General features: G+C 35.3%; 1 protein-coding gene across 6 annotated transcripts in view; it reads right to left on the bottom strand.

Annotated features, from left to right (window-relative positions):
• Nucleotides 1–1984: 1984 nt before the first annotated feature.
• LOC100783352 (uncharacterized) overlaps nucleotides 1985–24568 on the bottom strand; it is a 47030-nt gene continuing 24446 nt past the window's right edge. For 4 of the 6 annotated variants that reach the window (XM_041008184.1, XM_041008185.1, XM_041008189.1 and 1 more), the window contains 24 exons: nucleotides 20920–22496; nucleotides 19570–20783; nucleotides 19194–19322; nucleotides 18946–19101; nucleotides 17696–18268; nucleotides 17522–17593; nucleotides 17020–17424; nucleotides 16705–16888; nucleotides 15883–16621; nucleotides 15551–15667; nucleotides 15116–15389; nucleotides 11804–11917; nucleotides 11649–11732; nucleotides 10539–10589; nucleotides 10261–10440; nucleotides 9857–10176; nucleotides 9386–9742; nucleotides 9231–9294; nucleotides 8988–9134; nucleotides 8496–8600; nucleotides 8297–8407; nucleotides 8105–8209; nucleotides 3317–3386; nucleotides 1985–3174 (listed from right to left, as the gene is read on the bottom strand). In XM_041008184.1, coding sequence (XP_040864118.1) covers nucleotides 2471–3174; nucleotides 3317–3386; nucleotides 8105–8209; nucleotides 8297–8407; nucleotides 8496–8600; nucleotides 8988–9134; nucleotides 9231–9294; nucleotides 9386–9742; nucleotides 9857–10176; nucleotides 10261–10440; nucleotides 10539–10589; nucleotides 11649–11732; nucleotides 11804–11917; nucleotides 15116–15389; nucleotides 15551–15667; nucleotides 15883–16621; nucleotides 16705–16888; nucleotides 17020–17424; nucleotides 17522–17593; nucleotides 17696–18268; nucleotides 18946–19101; nucleotides 19194–19322; nucleotides 19570–20783; nucleotides 20920–22496 — 7852 coding nt within the window. In that variant the 3' untranslated portion in view covers nucleotides 1985–2470. The remainder of the gene's footprint in view (nucleotides 3175–3316; nucleotides 3387–8104; nucleotides 8210–8296; nucleotides 8408–8495; nucleotides 8601–8987; nucleotides 9135–9230; nucleotides 9295–9385; nucleotides 9743–9856; nucleotides 10177–10260; nucleotides 10441–10538; nucleotides 10590–11648; nucleotides 11733–11803; nucleotides 11918–15115; nucleotides 15390–15550; nucleotides 15668–15882; nucleotides 16622–16704; nucleotides 16889–17019; nucleotides 17425–17521; nucleotides 17594–17695; nucleotides 18269–18945; nucleotides 19102–19193; nucleotides 19323–19569; nucleotides 20784–20919; nucleotides 22497–24568) is intronic. The other 2 variants (XM_041008187.1, XM_041008188.1) reach the window with 2 other exon arrangements.

Raw genomic sequence — 24568 nt, 5'->3', positions numbered from 1 at the left:
TTGTGTACTTGTTCATCATAAAAGCCTTTATATTTCTTTACAAAGATGCACACTTTCTGGTACACTAATTTTTTTAAATCTCATATGTCATCTACTATTAAGTATATGTTTTAGATTTTTTAATACTTATTTTTCAAGTATTCTTTTACTAGTCTTTTCAAGTATAAATTTAAATAATCTTTTGATCAATTTTCTTAAATTCACACAGTTTTTTTAAAAGAGAGAAATAATATTTAGACACCAATAAATATCAAACACTACATTAGCATCTTTAATTTCTTTTTAAGGTTAAATATGTTTTGACCTTTGAACTTTTTAAAGTTTTTTTAAACAAATTTTTTACCAGTTTTTTTTCATAAACAATTAATGATGACGTAACGTTCTTTTTATTATATTTAGTGACAATTTATTTTTGAACCGCAAAAAAATACATTGTTAAAATGAAATAGACAATTTATGACGATTAACAACCTCCAAAAATTACATTTGCTTTTTCTTTTCTAGTTTTCTCCTTTCCTCCATTAGAATCCAAGCTCAATTCAAAACCAAACCATATCCAAAATCAAAATCAGTTATATATCCTTCCTTTTATTGCTTGAACAAGACAACAAGCGATGTCTAGTGCTTCAACAAGACAACAAGAAAGCTAGGATGGAAAAGAGTCCCAAACATAACAAAGAGATGAAGATCACTATGCTTAAGCCAACCAATCAGCATACTGGTTGGCTTATCTGTAAGTGTGCTTGAAAGAAATGTTTCAATCCCTAGCAGCCAAATCTCTAATAGAGCTAATAAGAACATGATGAGGGTGCAATCCTTGCAAATCCTTCAAAATGAGATACAAGGAAAAGAGGGAATTTGTTTCAGAAATAATGTTTCTAAAATCGTGTAGAATTCAACATATAGGTTGGTTGTACAACCACACACATGCCTAAAAAGCCTTTAATCCAATTGAACCTTATAAGTGTAAAGGGCCTAATTATATCATTTTTAAAAAATATGGGATATAATTTAACCTTTTAATTATAATATTTTATACAAATTAAAGAATATATATATATATATATATTTATATATATAAAGTTAAAATAAAAATAATTCTATTAGTGAAAGACAAAATATTTTATTATTTTTAATTGTATTTATTTTAAACATTTAATTTAATTTTAGTAATTTTAACAATAAAAAAGTACTTTTGTAAATTATCCGAACAGTCACTCTTAAAACTTTTGGGCTCTTCTAGAGAAGAGAAGAGCACTTAAATATGTAACATCCCAACACTAAATTAACTAATCTAACAAGAATTTTTCATAATAGAGTTTCTGGATAAACTATTATTCTTAAAGTTATTTAATAGTTTTTTTCAAAGTCAACCTCTTAACTAAATAATGGATTATATCTATTTATGTACATCTTTCCTATTCAATTATTTTCTATATAAGTATCCGTTTTCATAAATACTTAGATACTAAATGTAAATATCTATTCCAACTGCAATTCGAACCTTGAACTATATTCTGTTGAGCTATGTTTGACTCAGTTTTTGTAATACGAGTTATTTATAAGTTCAAACTTAAAAAATAAGAACTTTAAAAATAAAAGAAAAGTTAAAGAGTTCCTTGAAAGGCAAAAAATCTTGCTCCATTTCGCATTGGTTAGTTCCATATGAGAGGAAGAGAGGTTAAAAACACAGAATGTGCAATTTATTTTTAAAGCCACTTCACTTGGTTTTTTTTTTTTCTTTCTAAAAAGCATTTTTCTCATTTTTTCTTTTAAAAAAAATAAGCTCTTTAATTTTTAAGAACCTTTCTCCGAATATGTTTGGACCCACTTTTTTTTTAGGAGAATTGAAGTTAAAAAAAAAATCGAGTCAAACACTATCAATATGTGATGCAATCGTGACATAGTAGGGGGTTCCAAAATAGCATTTCTCTACAGTTAATAGTTGCTTCAGAAAATAAAGAACTGATTTAACCACAGGGACTTGTTAAAAAAACCAAAACAATAATATTTACACAAGCGTTGGTAATATTAACATCCCCGAGAAAAATGACAGCAGCAAAATATACATATACTTCTGTACTGTACAAAAACATAACTAGGAGAAAGTATACTAACTTCTATGCTCAATGTCGTTGAATTGCTACATCAAAATTTTCTTCCCTCTTCCATGTTTGCTCATTCTATAAACCTGGAAGGTTTTGAGGAAAGAGAACGGAATGGAAGCCAAACAAGTCATCCAAGATGAATCTGAACCAAGAACTGTAAAGAGCACCAAAAAAATGTATACCCGGAGGAGAAAAAAGGCCCTTTCAAATGCGAATGGAGACATGTAGGTGCTTTTTAGTTTCCTCTTCGTCCCCAAAGCCATCTAGCTTGGAAATTTCAATTTATGACCCCCCTAGATTTGCATTGTACTGTGATAGAATTTAAATTTTTTTAGAACAGAGACATAATTAAACTTGAGAACCTATTTCATTCTAGATCGATGCAGAATCCGCCCACCGTCCCATGCTTTACCTTTTTCTTTTTCAATAGCAGATAATAAAATCTGTAACAAATTGGCTGCATCTTCCTCACTTGCTAGTTCCAAGTTTGTCTGAGGAAATGGAAGATGAGTGGCAAATTGGTTCCAACGCACAGATCTGGTTCTGCCACCACTACCACCCTTAGGAGAATGCTGATTTTGCCTCAATAAGGAGTCTGGCCGACTACCAACTATGTGTACAACCCCTTCACTACAGTCGGCATGTATTATATTCTCTAATCCAATCTCCCATTCAATTATCCACTCCAAATCAACAGGGATGCCGCGGAATTCAGGCTTCCCTAAGTTTATCAAACTTGCACTGAAAACAACGAGTACAAATCTTTCTGTTATGACAACAAATTTACCAGCTTCTTTAAGGGCTTTGCAAGCCACTAACTTCTCATCTTTGAACTTTAAACCATCATCAGCTTCCACAAGTACTGACGTTCCAACTGCTTCTTCCCACGAATAAGGTTTTAATGGAAATTCACGGCACAGTGGCCTTTGAAGCCGAACCCTAAAGTGTTGCAGTCTTAATTGACTGGGTTTACTACGGTTTCTAATACTGAGTGCAGTTTTTCCCGTAACTTCAAGTATACTAGCAGCAGGTTTAGCCACAAGTCCTGTAATCCCCAATGCAACACCTTCAATAAAGAAAGAAAAAGAAAGCAGTCAGTAGCAAAGCAAAGAGAATATTCCATCTCAAGCAACAATTGCTACTGGCAATTCTTAATGCTGCTAGAAATTTATAAGAGACTTCAAAACAAGTCATTCAAATTGATTCACCAGAGAGGACACCAGGAAGACCATGCCTCTCGGCTCCTGTTACAGGAAACTGGAGAAGACCTGTGAGTCCCTGTAAACAACGTAGGTGAGCAGAAATAACATTAATAACAACAAAAACATATAAAAAACATTCAGATAATAACATTAACAACAATACAGAGTATGGGAGTACAGTATACTCCTATACATAGAAAGCAGGAATAGATTTTTTTTTTTGAAGGGCCACAAAATATTATATATATAAATCAAAGAAACAAAGCAGCACCAGAGGTACTGCTGGTGGTTGATACATCTGAAAACATAGTAAAATAAAAGCCCATCAAAACAAAACTGAGAAAACTCAGATACACCCTTCCCATACATAACTAAAGAAATTCAATAGCCAAAGTATCGCACTATATTGGACGACCAGTAGTTAGGTTAAGCATGATAAAACAAAAGTTGAACAAAAATTGCATGATAAAAAATCAAGGAAGATGCTAGTTAGGTTAAGCATCACACTTTTATCAAGTTCAACTGTTAATACATGATATTATATAATTCAAGGGAGATGCTAGTTAGGATCAACATCACACTAAAAATAAAATGGTTCTTGCTAGCAACTGTTTAAGGCTTTAATTTTATTGGTTCTTCATATAAATTATAAAATGAACACTTCAGTGAATATTTCAGTTTGTATTATGGAATAATATCAAGCTCATAATTGTTGTTGGACTTTTCTAAAGGGAAATAGGTGTATTGGGGCTTTTTCTTTAAATTCTGCACGTGTTGGATATTGTTATATATTTAAAGATACTGTATCTTGGGCTTCTTTTCATGGGCCTATTCTAGGATCTACATAATTACTGTAATCAAGCAATTAGGATATCTATAATTATGCTTTTATCTACATGGATTCTTGTTCACAGCTGTATGTCTATATTAAGAATTAATTAGACAGCTGGATGTTTATTTTTGGAATTAATTTTCTAGAAGATTGAATAATTAGGATCAAGATCAGATTATTCCAATTTGATCTTATTTGATTATTATTTTGGGTTAGAATCAAATCTCTGATTTGATCTGATCCCTTTTTCTTTACTTTCCTTTCTGCATTTATTATGTAATTGACAGCCTTGCCTATATATGTAAATCTTTTATTCCTGAATAATATACAAGAATTATTCTTCCTCTCCTATTGTTTTTCTCCTAGCAGTCCCTAAAATCACAATTCTGTTATGTTTTTGTTGGGAATCCATGAGGTAGTGGAATGAATCTCGACTCTTGGAGAACTCCACTGCCATTATGAGAGATAGTGAATATTTGTTGAGATTTTCCTGTGAACACAGGCAAGAGGTTCCAAACCACATTAAATTGAACTCGTGTCTTCACTACTTCTATTTATGATGTTTGTATGTGTTTTATAATTTGATCCTCCTTGTGTGAAGGGCATTTTCCCCCAATAGTTTCTCTTCCCCTCAACATGGTATCTAGAGCCTAACAAGAGACAACCCTATTATGTGCCTTCCTTGTAGACCCATTGTTCATCAGTGCCAATTTTTTCTTTCAGAAACTGTCTCCTGTTTCCAGTTAATGCCATTGACATGCCCTCCTTCTGGCACCATTTCCCCTTTTCCAGCCTGCACACTGAAATATATCCTCCTTACATAAGCTGAAAGATCCCACATCAAGGTAAATGAACAGGAATGTAGACTATATTCCTATGTTCATGTCCTAAGAAAACCAATTTTGAGGTTTGAAGACCACTGATTGAAATGAAGAGTGAAATTCTTTTCTAAGCATCTGAGCCATGTCCATAGAAGAAACACCGCGCCGTCCATTAGTTTATGAGCGTCGAAAGTGGCATTGGAGAAAATGATGTTGTTTCTGTGCTTCCAAATAGTATAAGTCAGAGCTAACCACCACCACTGCCATCTGTTTGTTTGCAATCCTTCATACACTCCATGAATATGCTGTATAAAATGCTGTCTCGGATGATATGGGAAGGCCCCCACCAGATTCACCCAAGACACCGCTTCCCACAATAAAGGGCTAACTTTACTGCAATGAAAGAATAAGTGACTTGCACTCTCATCCGCTAATCTGCAAAGAGGACACAAATACTCCTGCAACTCAACCGTTTCCTTTTCAAATTGTCTCTGGTTGGCAATTTGTCTTTGATTAACCTCCACGCGACCACTTTTGATGGTACCCTGAGCTTCCATAAATCCTTGTACCCTTCATCCTGCCCCTCACCTGATATGCCTTCCCTAGTTACCTTATAAGCACTCCTAGCCAAATAATTGTCACTTGGCTCTGCAGTCCAGATCCACTGATCGTGCAAATCCTGCCTGATTCTGAACCCTTCAACTTCTTGAAGGAAAGCGACCATCATGTCTATCTCACTATCAAACAATGGTCTTCTCCACTGAAATTGCCACTCCCACCCTTCTTCATTGAAAGCTCCTAATTGCTGAATGAATTGGTGTTTCTGAGCCGATATGATGTATAATCTTGGATATTTCTCTGACAATTGAGTATCTCTACCTATCCACTTATCCTCCCAGAATTTAAACTTGTCTCTACACCCGACCTTCCACAAAGTCAACCTATTCAGCTGTTGTCCCTAATGTGAATGATGATTTACCATCTTCAGATCCCTCCACCATAAGAATTCGGTGCTAGCCCTCGAAGCTTCATCTAGACTCCTCCACCCTCCATATTTTGATTCAATAATTCTTGTCCAAGTCTCCTCCTGATTCTGAAACAGGTCCCATTTCTACTTTCCCAGCAATGATACATTGAACGAAGTGATATCCTTCACTCCCAGTCCTCTTTGTTCCTTTGTCAAACATACCGTTTCCCACCGGATCCAAGGAATCTTGTTTTGATCAGCCTCCCTACCCCATAAAAAATTCCTCTGTAGTCTGACTAGCTTGCCGGCCACCTGTCTGGGGACCCTGAAAAATGAGAAAAAATAAATCGGAATGAATGTTAGCACTGAATTTATGAGAGTCACTCTCCCCCCAAAAGACAAATGTCTCTGTTTCCATCTCGCTAATTTTCTCTCGCATTTAGTGCTTATAGGGTCCAAGTTTGACATCTTCTGGGATTGGCATCAATAGGGATGCCAAGATATGTGAAAGGAAAAGAAATCAATCTACAATTGAGATAGTTGGATGCACCATAAGTCCACTGATCCGACACACCAAAGGTCCCGTAGCTATTTTTAGCAAAATTTATCTTTAGCCCAGATGCAAGCTCAAAAGCACGCAATATTGCTTTGATTGCTCTTACATTCTCCATAGTTGCCTCTCCCAAAAATATCGTGTCATCTGCATACTGGAGCATGCTAACTTCAACCTTCTTTGTGCCCACTAAGAAACCCCTGTAGAGCCCTCTTTCAATAGCCTTTGACATTAGACCGCTCAATCCTTCAGCAGTAATATTGAATAGAAGAGGTGATAGCGGATCTCCCTGTCTTAGCCCTTTCTGCGGTAAGAATTCAGTCGAAGGGCTTCCATTTACCAATAACGAGATAGAAGCTGATTTTAGACATCCAAGTATCCATTGAATCCACTTCGAACCAAAGCCCAATCTCCTCATCATGTAAATCAGATACTCCCAAGACACCGAATCGTATGCCTTCTCATAGTCCACCTTGAACACAATGCACGGTTTTTGACATCTTTTAGCCTTTTCGACTGCCTCATTTGCACTCATCACACTATGGAGCATATGTCTGCCTTCTATGAATGCTGACTGTCGTTCATTAATGATGCAATACATAACCTTCTTCATTCTATTAGCCAACACCTTAGCAAGAATCTTGTAAGTAACACCTTATCAGTGAGATAGGCCTGTAGTCATTCAACACTTGAGGGTCCGTTACCTTCGGGATTAATGCTATGAAAGATGCATTCAGACCCCTCGGGAAGACTCCATTAACATAGAACTCATCAAAGAATCTGAGGAAGTCTGGTTTGATGACATACTAAAATTGCTTGATGAATTTGAAATTAAACTTGACAGGAAGTGTTAGATATTGTCAACTATTGGGATACTATATCTCAGGCTTCTTGTCACGGGCCCAGTCTAGGATATACATAATTATGGTAATTAGGATATTGGTTATTATTTTATTTATTACCCAATGTTTATAATTATATATTTGTTTCATTCTTATATATATTTTCTTGTTATCTTTTGCGGTACCTACATAGCCAAAGCATCATCCACACTTAACTAAAGTGAGAGAGGAAATGAGGCATGGCAAAAGTAGGAAGGGGAGCAGCCAAAAAGTTTAACAAGTATCTCACATCCTTTTATGTAGAACATCAACGCCCATCCAAGAATTCTGTAGACAGTGTTGAGTGTTGTCATAAATGAAATATCCTCAGATGTCTGAAAGTTAACTTTTATTTAGAAGAATAAGGGAAACAATGATTGGACTCTCCACCACATGGTCATAAAGAATCTGATAACTTGTCAAATCCACATGAATGATTTTGTTACATTTTTGCATGCCCTTCCTATCTAGTGCTTAATTCAAATTTTCATTTTAAGTAGAATGGGAAGAGTAAATATCAAACTCTCAATTACTTTATAATCTCTGATACCATACCATATAATGAACCAGAACATGGATGGTTTTATATCTAGCATGTGTCATCTCTAAACCCATTGTAAAGAGAAAATGCTTTTCTGTCAATGTTCCTTTTGGGCATCCCACACTGTGGAAAGGGGAAGGGATGCACCAATGAAAGCTCACATTTTTTGGAAAGAATAAACATGAAATAATTGACATACCTCTAAAACTTCATTAATTACACCTTTACTGTCAGAAGCTACAATTGCCTGGTGTTTTTCCATCCTTGAAACCGCTTGGTCATCATATGTAAATGCAACAATACCCTAGAAAAAATAGGCTAGCAATGATTAAAAAAAGTAAATCACTAAATCTTATAAATCAAACATTGATTACATCAAACCAAGAAACACCTTGCGTGCAGCTTTACTGAATTGAGAAGCTGCATCACTAATAGCATACACTGTGTTGCTTAAAAGACTAGTGGTGCCTTGAGCCATGCCCATAATAAGTCCAGTAGGGCTCTGTAAATTGAACCAATAATGATAAAATAGTGAGTTATGCAAGGATATCATAAGTAAATAAATAAGGGCCAGCGTATAGGACTTTTACCCGCACAATGCTCTTTGCAGGCACAGACAAGAAATCTCTAATGCCAAGCCCCATGCTCCGCGCGAAACCCAAGGGATTTCCAATGACACCAGCCGAACCAAACAACTTCAAATTTAGGAAACAATACAAGGTTGTTACACAGATGTGAAACTGGATTGTTTAATGCAATACATTAAGCCATAATAGTAATAATTCAACAAAAATTAGCTCATTATGTTTCCTTGCAACCTTACTATTCAATTAGCTGAATGCTTGAATGTAAGGAAATTAATCATTCAACTAGGAACAGATCAAAATATTTTCAACTAAAAAGTTCTAATCCCAATTCAAATTTATTAAGATATGAGCTACATTAATGACCACATCAATAGAAAGAATGAACATATAGATAATTCACAATATTTTAATGAATTTTGGGCAGGCATGCATAATTAACATTTCTAGCCTGAATAGTGAAGATACATGATTTTCAAATATAAATTGTTCTTTTACCTTGTAAGTCTCATGAAGTAGTTGGCGGTTGTAATGCCTAATTAGAATCTCCTGAATGGATTCCCAACTAGCCATATGATGTGCAATGATTAAATCCTTTAGATAAATATGTGCTCCCTCAACATCAGCAAGAGCCATAAGGCCTCTCTGTAATTATTAATAATAAGTTGTTAAAAAATAAGCCACTTTATAAGTGAGTTCATTCTCATTGGTACTCTACCAGTGAAATAGAATACTACTTACATGTATAAGAAATTCCTTGGATGTGAGGATCCTATTCCGAAGCATCCATGGGGCACTGGAAAAACTGCAAATGTATAGTTTATGTCATATTTCTCAGAAAAAGTATACGTAGAAAACTGAATACTGCAGTTGGAAAAAAAAAATGAGCAAGTGACCTTAAAGTCAACTTGATTGGTGACAATTCAAGCATTTCTATATAAATTTTCTTCTGGGTTCTGGCCAACAGAAAAATTTCCTGCCATGGGGCTCCAATTGGAACAACGGAAGGTAAAGATGCAATCCTTTTAGATTTTTCATCGAACATGGGGGAAATTCTTGGAGAACATTGGTGAGCACTTAATCTGAAATTCTCACTAGTTTGAACAAATGAGGATGAATTCTCTAGTGACACTCCATCATAGGGATCTGAAGATGGCATGATTCCATATTGCATCCCTGAACTGACATTCGTGAAAAACTCAAATAAGCTTAATATGACTTCTTGTTCAATCTCAAGACGGAAATCTTCCATCCTGCAAGAATTAAGCATAATATGATAAGCATTGACTTTAAAGTACAAAAACAACAGAAAAATCAAATCATTAACAGTAAAATGTACATATTTAACAAAGTTAGAAGATAGAAACCTCAATTTTATGTATTCAAATGAAATAAATGAAATGTCTTTTTTCCTCCACTTTGATATTTCTAGGCAGAACACAGGGACAGAAGAGCTGCTCATTTGATTTAAACTTTCAATTCTTGTTCTCGTACCATCATCCCTAGATTTCATATGATCAACATGACCAGATCTGTATCCACTATCGAAGGACAACATAACAGGATATGGAGTAGAGCGCAACTGGTTATCAATTTGTATGAATAATATCAGCAAGGAAAGACATTGACGATCCAAACTTTGCAGTAGATTCATTTCTACATCCTTAATACAGGCAAAAAGCAATTCCTACAGAAATAAAATTATGATTAACAGAAATAATGAAGGAGAAGAGATCCAAAAATAAAATAAAAAAGTTGCTAGTTCAATTACCTGTGGGTATGAATCAATCAAAGAAATCCCAATATATGGAACACAAATTGATATTTTCTCCTTGTATTCTGAAGCCCTAACTAGACTGTGATCACATAACCTTTTCTCTGTAGGAAGTGGAACACTTGATTTCTTCACATCATTAAAGATATGGTAATTTGAATCAAGAACACTAAGAACCTGAAAAAAAAAATATACATATATATACACACACACACATGAAGGAAAGAAATGTAATTTTTCAGGTCACAGATGAAATCAAACTACTATTAAATCACCTTTGTTGCTCCCTCTGCATGCACTGATAAATAGAAAGTCCTCGCAGGCTTCTGAAATCAACATTTGCATAAGCCAACATTAGAATATAGAAATCGTGGAACCTAGACTTCAGTGCAAGAATTTTGTATCTATCAAATCTACAGACTTCAAACTTGTATTTAGACAAAGTTAAAATATCATATCATTCATGTCAACAGAATAGCTCTGATCAGCTTGTTAAATCAGCTCCCAAAACCTCTCCTATAATTACTAAAAACAGATGTTCTTAGGAACAATTCTCTGTTGTTATTTCATCATTAACAGATACTGTGCAAAGAGGGAGAAAAAAGTCACTTAAAAACTTGTATTTTAATCATAGGCAATGCACCTATTTTTATATAAATCATGTAAACACGGGTAATAATTACAGATATCCTAAATCTAATTCCTAATTACCATAATTATGTAAATCCTTGTATTGCCTAACTACCATAATTAAAGACATCTAACAAAAGCCAAGCCAACAATTCTAAATGTAGAACTTTTCATTATGTAAATCACAAAGGAATAATGAATTACATGCTAAGAGGTAATAAGTACAAAAAGAAAAAAGGAGATACCCTCATCATAAGAGAATGAACCAATGAGTTGTAATACTAATAAGTACCAAATAGCAGAATAAGAAAATAGGAAGTCAGAATATTTGGAGGATATCTCATAATATCATGATTATATATCACAAAACAGTTTAACATGACCTCTGAGAAATAGTCTCCATATTTCCAAATAACAATTTGTTTCCCTATTTAATTAGGAATGAGTCTTATGCGTATAAGGTTTACTTTTTTTTTTTTTTGTATTGCACCATTACACAACATGTATTTTATTTTTTAGAGTTTGTTCTTTCCCCCACTCCTCCCAGCCCCCCAACTCCATACCTAAAACCCTATTAATTTCAATTATTGAACACACAACATGTTAAAATCATCCAATGAAAGGAAATAGACCACTCTTACTGTTTAGAAATTAAAAAGATAGTTGTTAAAGATTTGCACTATACAAATGATGAACAAAAGGAACATAATGTCAAAACATATATATTTTTTTACGTGGAAAATGTAAAATGGTACCTCAGAGGTTGATGGCAGGTAGACAGGCACATATTCTTTAACATCGTCGAGGTCATATGATCCCAAAACTCGCTCTCCAGGTACCTTCAGTTTTGGTTATCATTTTAACGTCAAGTAATTTGAAGTTTCCATTTTCTAAACGAAAAAAGTTTTACCTCCACAATAAGACGACGAGGATAGCAGGGTTCATCCCAGGTGTACGGGCAAGAAGTATAGGAGTGAATGACTGTGTCAAACATTTCACACCTCTGCTGATATATTCTCAATCTCTAGAAAGTACCAAGAACAACACAATAAATTTCAATCAACACGGGATTAAGAACTTTTTTGGCTCATAACATTAGTAACTGCACAAGGTAAGTACAACCAGCACATTCATAATTTTTTGTCTATTAATGCAATACACAGCGGTGTCGTAAAAGAACAATTAATGCTTTGTAAAATAAATGGAATGACTTTTGAATTGGTTTTGTAAATTAAAAAAATTAAATTCAATATAAATTAATAATCCAATATTGACATTTGTATTCACTAGAACATAAATTTTCAAAAATTGATAATCTGTTTCATTTCCTGGAGAAGTATATTTCGTTGAAATGTTTGTCTAATTCTACTAAACCTGCACCTATAAACTGATATAGAATGATAAAGAAAATTCTTATGTATAGAGATAGATAGATGCATTTCAAAAGGTTTTGGGCCAACAGAGAAGGAATCTTGGTGGAGAAACTGTGAAAGGAAAATGCTAAAAAGCAAGGTAATAGATAAAAAAATACTTTAAAATCTTGCATGGTGCTGTAAAAACTAAAGATCTACATTGTGAATTGCTTGCTTTTTCATTCATTGGTCACAATATATAATACAAGGATATAGACTTAAAGACAAATGGACTGGGCTTAAGGCCCAACCACATAAAACAAAAATAACATATTCTAACAGGTGCAACAATGTTGAAAACAGGGCAAGGTATTGAAATGCTAAGAATGAGAAGAAAAAAAACTTTGAATGAAGCATGATCTAAATCATTTGAAGAGTTTTACAAAGATACTGGAACAAAGAATGGAGAATGTGTAACATATATAAGCTCACCAAAAATAGAGAAAAAAATGAGATTTGGATCAAGTAAGATGCATTAAAGATGAAGGGAATGTTTTGGTCACAAATCATGATATCAGAGATGGGGAATTATTTTTATAAACGTTTCAATGATGGTCAAGGTTTGGATCCTAATATGGAAGGAATAGAAATCTAAGAGGACAAATGGAATTTGGCTTATTATCGTAGATTGGAGACATTAAAAAGGCCCTTAAGAAGATGGATAGTGGTAAAGTAGTTTGTCCAAAAGGTATCCCTATTGAAGTTTGAAAGTGTGTTGGAGAAAACGGTTTTATCAAGCTCACTAAGTCTTTCAACGAGATTTTTTAGGAAGGTCTAGAAAACAAGTCATTTACCTTTTACCGAGGTTGATGAAAAGGTACCAAAGTATAGGAAAATACTTGCATATGATTTTTATTGACATGAAAAAACTCTCCCTCTCTCTCTCTCTCTAGACAAGAGGAATATGACTTGGAAGTAGAAATAAGAGAAGATGTTATATCACAAGTTCTTGCATATGATTTTTATTGACATGGAAAAACTCTCTCTCTCTCTCTCTCTCTCTCTCTAGACAAGAGGAATATGCCTTGGAAGTAAAAATGCACAGGTGATAAGTTCTCCGTCATTGAACTACACTCAAGGCTATTCGCACCAAAATTCTTATAAAACTAGTGGTTCCCGAAGTTCATATGGCCATGGCGGTGGTCGCGGTGATTTTTCTAATCGAGGTGCCGGACGTGGTGGTGGTGACTCTAACAGAGGACGTGGTGGTGGTCAATTTGCCAACTTCCAGTGTCAAATTTGTCTTAAATATGGACACATTGCCAATGTTTGCCACTTTAGGTTTGATATGAATTTTCAGCCCCATGAGTCACTCATCTTCTTTGATCCTACCACATTTCAACCCATTCCCTACTCCATTGGTTCAGCCAGAGCCTCCAATACCTGGATTAATCCTAATTCCAAGGCTGCTATTCCAGACCCCAGTCAACCCAGTGTTATGCTCACAAATTCTTCTTCTCATGGGAGTGGTCCTGCTGGCTCTACTTGGATTCCAAACTCTGGAGCCAGCTTTCATGTGACTGGTGAATCACATAATATTAAACAATTCACTCATTTTGATGGACCCGATCAGATTTTCATAGGCAATGGAGAAAGTTTAAGTATCTCTAGTGTTGGTTACTCTTCCTTTGTGTCCCCTAATGATGTTGGCATTACATTTAACCTTTACAAATTAATACATGTTCCTTCAATTTTGAAAAATTTGTTAAGTGTGAGTCAGTTTGCTAAAGAAAACTCTGTTTTCTTTGAATTTCATCCTCACTTGTGTCTTGTGAAATCTCAGGAGACCAATAAAATCCTTCTTCAAGGTGTTGTTGGTGCTGATGGAGTTTACTCCTTTCATAATCTCAAGCTTCAAGACAACTCTCCTCTGCTGTTGTCTACCTCAACCTCAATTTCAAATATTGGCTTCCTTAGTTTAGTTGTTATTGTTAATAATAACTCTAGTGTAGTTTCTTCTTCTAGTACTGCTAATCTTTGGCATGCTAGGTTAGGTCACCCTAATGGTCATGTAATGAAACTTGTCTTCAATCATTGTAACATTTCTCCATCAAATAAAAATTTCACAAGTTTTTGTTCTTCATGCTCTGTGGGAAAATCTCATAGATTACCATCTCACACTTCTATTTTTGTTTACTCCCCAATGGAGCTTATTTTCACATATTTGTGGGGACCTTCTCATTTGACTTCATATGCAGGTTATAAATATTATGTCTCTTTTATTGATGCCTTCTCTAGGTACATCTGGATATTTCCTATAAAGTCCAAGGCTGAAACTATTTCTGTTTTTCAAGCTTTCAAGTCTATGGTTGAATTGCAACTTAACACTAAAATCAAGAGTATTCAATCTGATTTGGGGGGGGGGGGGGGGGGAGGGGGGTGAATACAGACCTTTCTCTACTCTCTTAACTTCTTATGGCATCTCTCACAGACTAATATGCCCCCACACTTATCACCAAAATGGTGTGGTTGAAAGAAAACAGACATATATAGTTGACTTGGGCCTGACTTGGGCCTGACTTGGGCCTCACACGATAAATAATATTCCTGAAGCCATGATTTTCAACCAAGCCAAAAGGCGTCGTGTGATCCATGTACTGCCGGCCTCACATAGGAGGATAAGGCTTTGTTGTTGTTTCGGTATTAAGATAGATGCATTCACATGATAATTTAGAGAAAGCTTAGCATACATATCAACATAGGGAAACAACCTAAATCTTATTATAAAAGCAGTAACCTTTCAGGGATCAGAAAACAATTCAACTAGAATTCTAACTACTGAAGTAATGCAACTGAAACAAGAGACAGACCTCTTTTGAGAAATTATCAATTCGGTATGGCATATACCCTGTATCATCATCTGACAAAAGAATCAAGTTGGTCCCAGAGTTTCCTTTGATGTTTCCAACTATTTTTTCATCTCCCATAGATATGTCAGCATTTTGCACTTCAACTCGTATCATGTTTGAAGTTCCAAAAACATAGTTCCTCATTTTCAGTTGTGTATCGCCCAGATGGTCTGGTAAAAAGCTTCCAGACCACTGCCATCCAGATTCATTATAACAAATTGAAACAAGCAGCTCCCTGTGTCATATTAGAATACAAGTAGTTTGAACTAGTGGGAAAATGAGATAAAGATAAAATGCAAAAAAGTATGAAAAGTGTGCCTGAAAGCAACCTTCTTTGATAGTGGTAGCAAGCAACTAGTCCAAGTAAAGACAATATAAACTTTCCAAGATACATACCTGGTTGTATCTGTCCAGTGAAGATGATCATGTTTTCCTATTCCTAAATAAAACACGGCATCAGTGCCTTTCTGCTTATAAGATATTTCCTTGCTGCATGCATTGCTGATTACATATCTGCATATTTAGATAACAATAATTACAAGAAGGAAGCACACTAATATAAACAACTATGTATAATCCGTCTAGAAATTTGTCATGCTAAAGGTGTTCATCACAAGGCAAAAGAATGGTTTTCAACTACAACACACATCCTCATATGAACATCCTTTTGAATTAAAGGGTGCATAAATCTGGTCAATACAACAATATCCATGAAGACCCATATGTACCTAGGCTGAAAAGTGATTGCATTTATCCTCCCAGCATATTGTTCAGTAACTGAGTTACATGTCATAGCTAGAATGAATGCAGAATTTGAAGTCAACTGAGGAACAAGGATAGTGCTTGAACCACTTGGTGGTAGCAGAGAAAATGGATTTGACCACAGAGAATATGGCAACTGTTCCTTGGCATCTTCAGAAAAACATCTACATACTTTAACAAAAGCATCATTTACAGAGGAATCAGGGCTTGGAGAATAAATGCATGGCTGAACCTTCTCACGCTCATGATTACCAGAACCTGAATCCTTCCAAGTGGACTGGATCTTCGAGCTCAGCATACTCTTCAATTTTCCTGAAGAAGAATTTCGAAATATAGAATCAATTTTGCTGTGTTGCCTTCCCAAATTCTTATGGTAATTACCAATAGAGTTTGCACTACCATCCTCTCTGTAAGAAATGGTATGATTCTTCATATAACTCCTTGGGTTATGAGGAACTTCCACGGGTAATTCACGGTTGGATGTAAGCAAAGAAAGACCATCCTTTTTATATGATAATGTTTCATTTTCACCTCCGTCAAAATAAGAAGGAATGACAAATTCCCTTTCATTGGTTTCACCAGTGGCTTCCGTTACGCACAGGGGAAAACCCATACAGTTATATAAAATAAAGGGAACAAAAAAGATGAGTTCCCTACTACCAGAATAAGCATCCATCACTTTCTCTACAGTAACATATACTGGGCCTACAGGTAAGAGCAAGAGAATACATTTAAGGATACATTCACAAAACTAATACAAGACAAAAGTTTACAAATAAATCAATTACCATTAGAACTATTTGGTTCAAATATCAGGGTTTCAGAAAATGAAAACTTGGGTTCAGTGAACTTTGCCATTGTGCAGAAAGTTTCTAAACGAGGAAATTTAAAATTAGAACATTTAAATCCATCAATGCAGATCTCCAGTCCTAGGTCATGTGAGGGATCAATATGATATACAGAAGTTCCCACCTAAAAAAAGAAAATATGGGAAGTCTTTAGAATGCTGCACCACTGTAATGAACAGATGTAATACACAGACACAAAAACAAACAAAATAAATAAAAAACTAAACAAATAAAAATAAAACAACTATCACAAACCTCTGAAACTCTCACAGTATGGCCTACCCCACCACTCTCACTGATCAACAAAATTTCTTTAGGAAGGTAGTTGTTAATTATTAGTGGAGCACTTAAGATCAAGTGATGAATATAGTGCTTCTTTACATCATTTGCAGGGACATTATTTTTCAGCCAGCCAGATGAAGTCAAGCTAATATTCTTAACTGATAGACAGCACCGAAACGGACGACTACTTGGATGAGATGGATAGCACATGAAAGATTTAAAATTTCCAACTTTGCTGTTTACTGAAAGAAGATTGGTGAGGTTATGAGCTTCACTCCACAAGTAAGAGTTCCCCATTGGTCGCCACCTTACACAGCCAGCTTCAGCCAAATGTAGTGGAAGTGGAAACTGCTGCCCAGGTTGTATTGGACCTAATAACTGAAGTAATGAAATGATACATCATACAAGTATATCACATAAAAATAACAATCCACTAGCAATGGAAGATGTGAAATAGCAGGAGAAAATCGTGTACCGTTGGTGACACACTAAATGGAATATCAAACCGCAGCTCAACAGGGGTAGAGGTTGCATTTAGAAGTACAACCTGTACATCATAAAGCTAACTAATAAGGACGGTAAAATGGATGAATGGTGTAAATAAAATGTCCAGCTAATTGTGATAAACAAATAACCAATTTGTACATACAGTGGAGTATATTCGTATTAACTTGCTATGGCGCAGCACTGAAACATCAAATACAACCGGAACAACAAAAGTAGGGGATGTATTCAGACTATTATCCTCAGCAGTGTCATTATATGTCTTGGAGAAATTAACCTCAAAGCATGTTAGTCCCACCAAATCCATTGAAATGGGACCAGATGACCTAGAAGTTCCTTCAAGCTGCACAGTAATATAATGATGAGCAAATCCATTTGACCTTGGCTCATTTAAACTATCAGAAGAATGAGAAGGCCTGAAACGCGAAAGTTGCTGTTCAGCATTTTCATCCATGTATATCGGAATTGAAGAACCTGGTTGCACATATTTTGCATGATTCTCATCAGAATCATGAAGATCATCAGGATTGACAAGCCCATGAAATACTTGATATAAAAGAGGCACAGAAGTCAAGTTTTGCAAAACATAAGGAGCACCACATTTTCTAGTACACATATATTCTGCACATGGTGAATGCACAAGTTTGTTGCCTTCATGATCATCCAATACCATAAGACCCAGGGCATCAGAAAACATCTCTGTAGCACGTGAAAGACACTGCAAAAAACAAAGCTCACAGGTAAAATTTGGGTCATTTTTCATTTACAAATACTAGATATTAAAAACCACCAAACAGAGCAGTAACTGACAACTGTAGATTATCAATATTGAAATCTGATTTTTTAAACAACAGTAAAACAAACCATGCAAGCCTATAAGTCTAAATTAAAGATGAAAAACAAAAATTTCCATATTAAAGTATAGTATTAAGCTTGGCACATTACAATAGTAGAAAGTAGGGACTACGACCATCCCTTCAAGTCAAACTTATTCAATCATTCAAGGGAAACGAATTAATTAAAGAGCAAACAAACAAAACAAAAAAAACAACAGAACTGGAATCTTCATTATAAATTTAATATGCCAAAAAAAATTATTTTATACTTTTGAACAGAATTACACTATTATAGCTGCAGCCTACAGGGCCAATGGACGGGCTGATGCTTGATACTTCAAATTAGTTTTCAATTATCATAGAGAAAAAAATTATCAATTACATTGTAAGCCTATCAAAATGATCAGTCACCAAAACAAAGAACCTGAACTAGTTAATTCCGAAGTTGTCCATAAACTGACTGCAAAGAGATTATTTGGAAAGTCATAAAATAACAGGTTTCTATATACATATATGAGAGAGAGAGAGAGAGAGAGAGAGAGAACAAAAATTTATATACCTCTACTAAGGATTCTGTAATATTAATGTTCAGCTGGGTTGTAGATTTGAGAATGATATCTGTTGAAACGGACCTATTCGGCATAACACTCATTTCTTGTTCCCTGACTAATGTCAACACAAACTTCCAAGGCTCAATAAAAGGCTCCCATGACACCTTCAATTCACAACACAACCGCAAGCAAGTTGTTAATGCAAAAGAATTAAAACAATAACAATGGTATGTGACGGTAATTTTACTAAATATACCTTTTCGATGTTATTGTAGTTTACTTGAAGATCACCATTGACAGAACATTCCATGTGCTTTCCACTTGCAATTGTATGAAACAAGATGTTTCTGACCAGAATCTCCAGCTCAGGCCCATTGTAGCTCCACTACAAGGAACAAAAAACACTTGGTAAGAGTTTTTTCGGCTCAATATCAACTGTGTATGAATCCACGGTTCAATTTCAATCAGTATCATTCAATGAAAGTTAAAAAACTTAGTAACAGTTTTATTATATATAGGAAATAATATTTTTAGAATGATAAACCAAACAGAGAAAATCAAGCGGTAAGTCATTGATGAACTAAATGTCAGTAAAATGAAGTACAAAGTAGTGTAAGTTGATATCAACATACCCTTCCATCTGTTAGTAGAATAGAAACCTTCCTCATCTGGAATTTGAAAGTAATGCCACTAGTTGAATATTGAGAAGGTCCTGATTCCGGAACATCAAATTTTACAGCATTCCATAAATGAAATGTAGGATGCGAAATCCATACATTTGAATTATCACATGCAATTTCCACATTGAGCTCAATGGTGTTCGTATGATTCTTACAGAGTACAGCATCCACTTGAACCTCAATTACATCAAGCAGTGGGCAAGATGTATGTCTTCCATTCTCAACTATCATTATTACACTGCTAAGTTTTTCCATTTTGGACGTCAGTTGGATATCTCTGCTTCTTATAACTAATTCAAAACCATTCATGTTGAAAGAAACAGTAAGAAATTTTGCATCTTTTTCTTCAACTATATCAGAAGATACACTTAAAGGTGTCACATTGAGACCTTGAGAATGCTGAAATTCCACATGAGGTTCCTCACCAACCCAAACAGGGATGTGAAATGTAATACAAAAATTTTCTGACTTAATTATAAAGACATCATTCTCAATCTCTTGTGAAGTAAAAGGTGCTGAGGTGCTTTCAGAATCAAGGAAACTTGAACTATGTTGAACTGTTGATTTTTTTACAGAATTAGAAGCATCCACGGACAAACTATTTGTTATTGCATTCACAGGAGTTCTTTCCAAATGTAAACGGAAATGATTAAGGAATTTAACAACCTCAGTCCACTCAGCCAAATGAAGCCAAATATCAATGGATGAAAGACAAAGGTCAAGTTTATTTTTTCCACCAATAGATTGAGAAAAAGAGATACTAAGTACTGACATGGAAAAGGAAGTTGGGGTGCATTTTGCTAAAATAGAATCACGTGGAGAGTAAAACACTACGGAAGAGAAACCCAAATCTAAACATACCAAGGAATCATTTATTAAGGATGCAGAACAAACAAACCCCAAATCACCCTTGGTTATTAATTCCACAAAATCTTCTTTTCTATGATGGAAGCTTATAAATAAAGACTGTGCGCAACATTTAACTTCTGTTGACATGATAGTTGAGGCCATCAGAGTTGGAGAAATGGTTCGGGTTGCCTCTAAACTTCTCTTTGAATTAAGGAATTGCAGAACATCTGATTTGAAACATTTGGATTGATCATCAACTGAGGAGAATTCCTCAATAACATCCCATATGGCCATGCATCCATCAAAAAAGTGGCTATCTGTTATTGAAGGAAATTTTATTTATTACAATTACATGATCCAACAAGTATAGAAGTAGGGAAGTACATGAATAAGAAAATAGAGGAGGGGGGGAGGGGGGAGGAAGATGACCAAAATAAGTAGAAAAAAAAATACCTTCTGCAACAATATGACAACTGCTGATGCTTGTCATGAAACATATTGATGAAGTACTTTTGCAATTAGATTTGCCACCAACTGGAATTCTGACCCAAACATCTGCATTTATGGGTGCAATTAAAGCACTTGTTAAAAATTCCGTATTCCGTTCAACTGTTGCTAAGCCAAGCAAATCATTCTTGTAAAGAAGGAATGATACAAACAAGTCTCGCCCAAATACATTTAAACAATCATTTCTTTTTGCAAGCTTATGAATAGGAACCAAACATTCAGGAGGGATGTTCTTTAGTACTTCATCAACACCAGAATTCTCGATGAAACTACAATAAAGCTGTGGCATTTCAATCTTTATAAACTGACGGTCATTACTTACCACTGGAAAAATAAGATTGGAGTCCAAGATTTCAAATTTATATGTAATTTTCATTTCATTTTTTACATCTGTATCACTTTGCTCGTCAGAGAAACACTGGTCACCAGAAGCACCACCCCAATCAGATAATGAGAAGTAACCAATGATAATGGAGAGATATTCGGAAGGTAACATGCAGTAGACATGCTGAATGCCAATGCTTATTTCCAAATCAATAGTTGAAGATATATTTTGTCCTTTCCTGACTCGTACATTTAAAATAGGAGACAAATTTGGTGAAGAGGGACCCCATAGATTATCTTGAAAATTTTGCGGCCCCCAAGATGATGTAAGAGCCAATCCTTCAGAAGAAGACAATATATCCATACTGTCTTCACAAAATAATAGAGAAGACTTAGAAGTAGGCACCATGATTGTCCCAATAATGCATGATGAGTCATGAAAATGTGCTCTTATTCCAAATAGGTGCAATTCAGTAGAAAAAATATCACAGGTGCTCGCAATCCCAGTTTCATGAGAATATACAAAATCAGATTTGGATTTTGAGGGAGAGACCTGGAAAAATTTGGACCCTCTCCTCATATTTATATTGGAACTTTTGATTTTTCTGTCCCTCAGGATAAAATATTTTCTCCAGTCAGGAATGGCATGTACGAGTGCGCTCTCTAGATTACCAAGAGAACCAGAATTGTGAATCGTTACAAATGGAAAGCAATCCAATGGAATGCAAGCAGAATCAGTGAAACCAAATTCAAAATAATTTGAGAAGCCAAACTTCTGTAACCCAAAACTTGAGAAAATTTTTGAAATGTCAACAGTATTACTGGCAGAGGATTTCTCAAAACTGCTACTATAGGCAGACAACCTATGAAAGAATCCAATGAGCAGTCCAGCAATATGTGGGTAGCAGTGGATATCAGCATTATTTAAGTACATAAAAATCTTATGACAAAGCACATCAGTTCTGGAAGATTCATAATGCATAGCGAAACATGCATCAGCCAGCATAGCCACATCAGAATATTGATCAACTTCAATATTTGGTCCAGAAACACAGTCTTCTCCAACTGCAGCACCAGGAGAAGATAAATTTCCCGATAAAAGCACAACCTGGCTGTCTTTTTCTTCCTTCATTTTACAAGCACAGATCATTAAAGACTTCATACTGAGAGATAACTCCTGAAATTCTGAAGAAGCATACCTGCAAATAGTAAAGCAAAATCTGAAGATTTGTTCTAAGGGAACATCTATAATTTGCTTTGTGAGGGGTGCAAACTTCAATTATTTTTTCAAAATCCCTATAAAGTCAATAATAGGGTGTTGACAGAAAAAAGTTGTAAAGAAATAGAAGAAAAAGTCTTTCAAAATCCCATTCATTACTCATCACCACCATTAAGAGGCTCATTTACATTGAAGTTTTGTGCAACACATTTCATCTCTCATGGGAGCTGGGAGCGGAGAATAACTTTTATACTAGGTGTGGACCCGTGCTGCTGCACGGATTTTAAGAAAATCAGAGTTAGAATTTTTTATAAGAAAAAAGTGGAAAAAAAACAATAGTTTTTACTGTCCGGCACCCAACAGAAGACACATGGCAAGGTGCTGGACAGTTTATATGATGCTTTGTTGAAAAATAAAACTTGGGACTTAGTTTCTTTACCTTCTAATAGACAGGCTATTGGGTGCAAGTGGGTTTTCAGAGTAAAGGAAAATGTGGATGGTTCCATCAACAAGTTTAAAGCAAGGTTGGTAGCAAAGGGGATTCATCAAGTTCATGGCTTTGACTTTCATGGGACCTTTTCTCCTATAATCAAACCTGTCACTATTAGTATTATTCTTACCCTTGCTCTGTCACATGGGTGGGAGCTATTTCAGCTTGATGTAAATAATGCTTTCTTAAATGGGGTTCTTGAAGAATCTGTATTTATGACACAGCCTCCAGGTTTTGAGGGGGGATATTAGAATATTAGAGCATGTGTTGTTTAACTAAATAAACAGTTTTGTAATTTTGTGTACTTCTAAGGGCTGTTAGCCTTTGCTAACAGCACTTCTCTAGCATTAGATATGTGATAACAGATTAGTTAGGTCAGTTAGTTAGTTAGTTAGTTCAGTTAGTAAGTTAGTTAATTCAGTTAGCCTTTGTTGTTAGTTAGTACGATTCTGTTACTGCTAGTGTAAAGATTCAGTTAGTTATTAAATAAGCCGACAAACCTACTGCTAAATAGACTAACGAGTCTAAACTTATGTAAATGCCAGCAAGTTTAAAGCCTTTTAAATAGACAAACAAGTATACGATCTTAGAGGATGAGGAGGCAGCCCATCTGTTTTTCAGCTGCCATAAAATTATGCCGCTTTGGAGGGAATCCTTATCTTGGATAAACATGGCAGGAGTGTTTCCGCAGAATCCAAGACAGCACTTTCTTCAGCACTCATTCTGCAGTAGCTTTCCTGGTATTAAATCGCAGCGATGACTCATTTGGTGGATTTCCCTAACATGGTGTGTATGCCACCACAGAAATAGATAGTTCTTTTTAAATGGCAACTTCAATGTCAACAAACTGATGGAGGATGGTATATTTTTCTGCTGGACCTGGCTGAAAAACCTCGAGAAAGGATTTGACATACCTTTCTACTATTGGTCCAGCAATATCAGAGAACGATTTGTAATCAGGGGGAATTTGGATTAGGTGCTGGGATGATCTATGTAACCTATACAGTCTGAGTTTTGGTTCCTTAATTCGTGCTGAATAGTTTGTATTAGGGAACCAAACCTCTGCATGGGAGACTAATGTTTGTACATATAATAGTACCCCTTGTACTGCTTTATCATATTAATATATTCTACTATTAGAGTATGTAAATACATAACTGTGAAAATTAACTTTTCAGAATCAATAATATCAATTTTTCCCTCTCTTGTTCTCAATGTTCTCTCTTATTCTCTCTGTTCTCTCAGTTCTCTAACTCTGATATGGTATCAGAGCTTGTTTCTTCGTAAAAGCTCTTCTCTTCAGTTTATCGAGCACCTTCACATCCATGGCTTCCACGTCTCAAGGTTTTAGTTGCATTCATTTCCGACGACGATAGCTGAGAAATTGGATGATTCCAACTATCTACATTGGCGACAACACGTCAAGCCAGTCATCAAATCGCATAAGCTGCAGAGGTTTGTGGTTAATCCAGTCGTTCTGCCTCAATTTCTCACAGAAGATGATTGAATCATGGATCATGTTAATCCTAAATATGAAGCATGGGAAGTACAGGATCAAACAC

Source organism: Glycine max, chromosome 13 (genome assembly GCF_000004515.6).
Source record: "Glycine max cultivar Williams 82 chromosome 13, Glycine_max_v4.0, whole genome shotgun sequence".
NCBI lineage: Eukaryota > Viridiplantae > Streptophyta > Magnoliopsida > Fabales > Fabaceae > Glycine > Glycine max.
This window is presented reverse-complemented; position numbering and strand designations above follow the sequence as displayed.